We start from the raw sequence: 2,883 nt of genomic DNA, 5'->3' as shown, positions 1-2,883 counted from the left end.
ACTCTGTGTTTTTGTATGTTGTCGAACTGCTTTGCTTTATCTTGGCCAGGTCGCAATTGTAAATGAGAACTTGTTCTCAACTTGCCTACCTGGTTAAATAAAGGTGAAATAAATAAATATACATACTAATACATTGTTTCATGAGGGTGCTTCTGCAAAGGCAACCCACTCCCTGGAGCCACCCATGAGAATTCTCTGGGGGGTTTTGCCAAAATTACCACTGAACAGGAAATATTACAGACTGATTTTATTGAAGAATCCCATCGCTTGAGAGCCTCTCAGATAAAATAAAATGTCTAAAATGTATTACTACAAGTGCTTTTCAAGACACCCAAAGTCACTTTACATAATCAGCAAGATAAGGCAATACAATCACATTAAAATCAGCAAGAATCTAAAAGTACACTAAACATGATGACTGACTAACCAGGGGAGTAACGTTAAAACATGAATTCTCTCCCAATCTGTAGATATTACAGCTTTCTGGAACACATGAATGGAAGTTTCATCCAGCAGGGTGCATCATTCTGCCTGAAGTCACCTGGAAAAGAGGGTAACACAGAGAATTTTTTAATTTTTTAATTGTAGCTAAAAAAGGAACACATTCCCTTTAAAAATGTATTTTTACATCTATCAAAATGTTTGATGAATAATGTGAAGGAGAGTGCTCTGGCGACAGCATCGTACCTCCATAGTTCATCTCCATACAATGCTCACGACCATTCGTGTTATCGTTCCCAGCACCATAGTTGTAGTTACTGGGTTGCCCCTGGTCCCAGTTCTGGTAGCTAAACCTGGACCCATCGCTCCACAGCCAAAGACCCTCCTAAAGAGCATACAAGCAGATGTGTAACCAGCAGACACTATACATTATATAAAAATTATTTAACCATGTTTTGAAGCGACAGTGGAGTAAAACAAGCTTATATTTCGGGTAAGGCACCACTAGGCATTTATAATTATATTCTCAAAGAATCAACTCATCTTACTGTATATGTTTTAAGTGTTAAACAGAGTGCTTCTGACCTGGATGGCATCGTTGGCTCCAATCCAGGTGCGCTGGGCTCTGTTGGCACTACTTTGGATGACTGACTGAAGGAAGTTATACTGGGAGAGGCTGTGCACTGACGCCAGGTTACCTCCCAATAACAAACAGTAATGCTAAATAGAGAGACAGAGAATCACAAAGGTAGAATATTTTGTTTTATTTTTATAACCTTTATTTTGACAGCTAAGTCATACTGAGACTGGTGTTTCTTTTACAGATGAGCCCTGCATACATACTATCAAAAACATACAATATACATTACAAAACATATTAACAACAGACACATATATCAACATAGATGTCTCCAATATTTACTCTGAACTGACAAAGTGGGACCAGGACATCTAATTTCAGAGGGCTCCGTAAATTGTTCCAGATGAAGGGCACAAAAAACTAACAGCAGCTTTACCCAACTCTGTGGAGACCTTAGGGGCCTCCAGTGTTATCCAAGCCTGGGACTGGGTTTGATCATTTGGAAATCTAAATTGAATTAATAATGATAGATATATGGGAAGTTTCTGCATGAGTTTCTAAATATAAAGAGAAGGAATAGCATGTCAAGTTTTAGTTTAGCAACCCGGTTAAACACTAATCCTATGATGTTTAGAATGAGTAAATCTGTCCCTAAATATGGACATTTACAGGTACCTCTGCCTCTGGCCATTTGGCCATGATGGGGACGTAGTGATAGCAGCGTGTCCTATAACTGTGCCAACCAGGTGGGCATGATGAACTCCTGGTTTGTAGTCCCTGCATCTCCTTTCCTCCCATCTCCTCAGACTCTGTAGGGGGGAGAGATATAATGCAATATCATGATGAAATGATTAGTTCGACAACACAATCTGAGTGGTCAGAAGTGCGTTCCAGCCGTGATGTTATTGACACAGCACCACGGATATCTGTGCATTATCAGTCCATTAACATTAGCAAACCAACACAATATTATAGTTTTCTGCAGGTTTCAGAAATCTTGTTGATATGGGATAAGGCATTTTACCGATTGGCAGGTTACGTATCAGGTTCTCCATAATTTGATTCTCTGTGTCATTCAGATCCCCTACAACAAAGAGAGATAAAGACAGAGGAAAGATGAATACTCATGTGCTCTTTAAAGTGTGGAATGATATAATCAAACTGCATCTGATGAGTGTGAACAGGTAATCAAACCATTGATAAGAATACCTCTACTACCTACACATCAATAAACACCTCTGTTATCTACACTAACTAAAAGGAGTAAACAAAAAATCTGGTGGAAACTATGAGGTATATCTCTCTTACTTGCATCACCCAGAGCAAAGGCAGCGCTGAGAAGCAGAAATATGGTCAACATCGTCATGGTGATACTCTCCTGAGAAAAAGAGAGAGAAACTTAAGACAAATTCAGCGTCAGACAGTGAGTACTTTAGAACGTAGGTGGAGGTGAGTATAGTGGACTTACCTGTTGTATAAGGAATCTCTGGTAGGTTCTGTTATTTGGAGAAAGGGGAGCACTTATATACACCTGACCACAAGGAAGGAACTCTAGTTTATCAATAGTTAACTCATATATTATCCATTTCCTTCTCATGGTGAGTTTATAAATCAAAGAGATGAGCAAAGTACAGAGAGAGATCTGTACTTTGCTCATATACAGTGCATTTGGAAAGTATTCAGACCCCTTGACTTTTTACACATTTTGTTACATTGCAGCCTTATTCTAAAATGGATTGAATTGTTTTTTGCCCTCATCAATCTACACACAATACCCCATAATTACAAAGCAAAAACTGAAATGTACATAAGTATTCAGACCATTTACTCAGTACTTTGTTGAAGCACCTTTGGCAACGATT

At 38.8% G+C, this 2,883-nt stretch overlaps 1 protein-coding gene across 2 annotated transcripts; it reads right to left on the bottom strand.

Moving 5' to 3' along the window:
* Positions 1–232: 232 nt before the first annotated feature.
* On the bottom strand, positions 233–2,647 carry LOC115180454 (galactose-specific lectin nattectin). 2 transcript variants are annotated; one of them, XM_029742551.1, is made up of 7 exons: positions 2,490–2,647; positions 2,330–2,399; positions 2,046–2,108; positions 1,697–1,830; positions 1,027–1,161; positions 688–826; positions 233–541 (listed from the first exon to the last, which is right to left on the bottom strand). In XM_029742551.1, the coding sequence occupies exons 1-7, from the start codon at positions 2,616–2,618 to the stop codon at positions 474–476; spliced, it is 738 nt and encodes a 245-aa protein (XP_029598411.1). In that variant the 5' UTR covers positions 2,619–2,647; the 3' UTR covers positions 233–473. The 2 variants fall into 2 exon arrangements, with proteins under 2 accessions (XP_029598411.1, XP_029598413.1); XM_029742553.1 differs by having other exon boundaries at positions 2,046–2,105.
* Positions 2,648–2,883: the final 236 nt, after the last annotated feature.

Source organism: Salmo trutta, chromosome 40 (genome assembly GCF_901001165.1).
Source record: "Salmo trutta chromosome 40, fSalTru1.1, whole genome shotgun sequence".
Classification (NCBI taxonomy): domain Eukaryota; kingdom Metazoa; phylum Chordata; class Actinopteri; order Salmoniformes; family Salmonidae; genus Salmo; species Salmo trutta.
Note: the sequence above shows the minus strand (reverse complement) of the source record. Positions and strands in the feature narration are given on the sequence as shown.

Coding starts and splice junctions, on each gene's coding strand:
- LOC115180454 (XM_029742551.1), bottom strand. CDS start 2,618: ATGAGAAGGAAATGGATAATATATGAGTTAACTATTGATAAACTAGAG. Junction 2,400..2,489: donor AGAGATTCCTTATACAACAG/GTAAGTCCACTA, acceptor TCTTTTTCTCAG/GAGAGTATCACCATGACGAT. Junction 827..1,026: donor GAGCCAACGATGCCATCCAG/GTCAGAAGCACT, acceptor TATGCTCTTTAG/GAGGGTCTTTGGCTGTGGAG.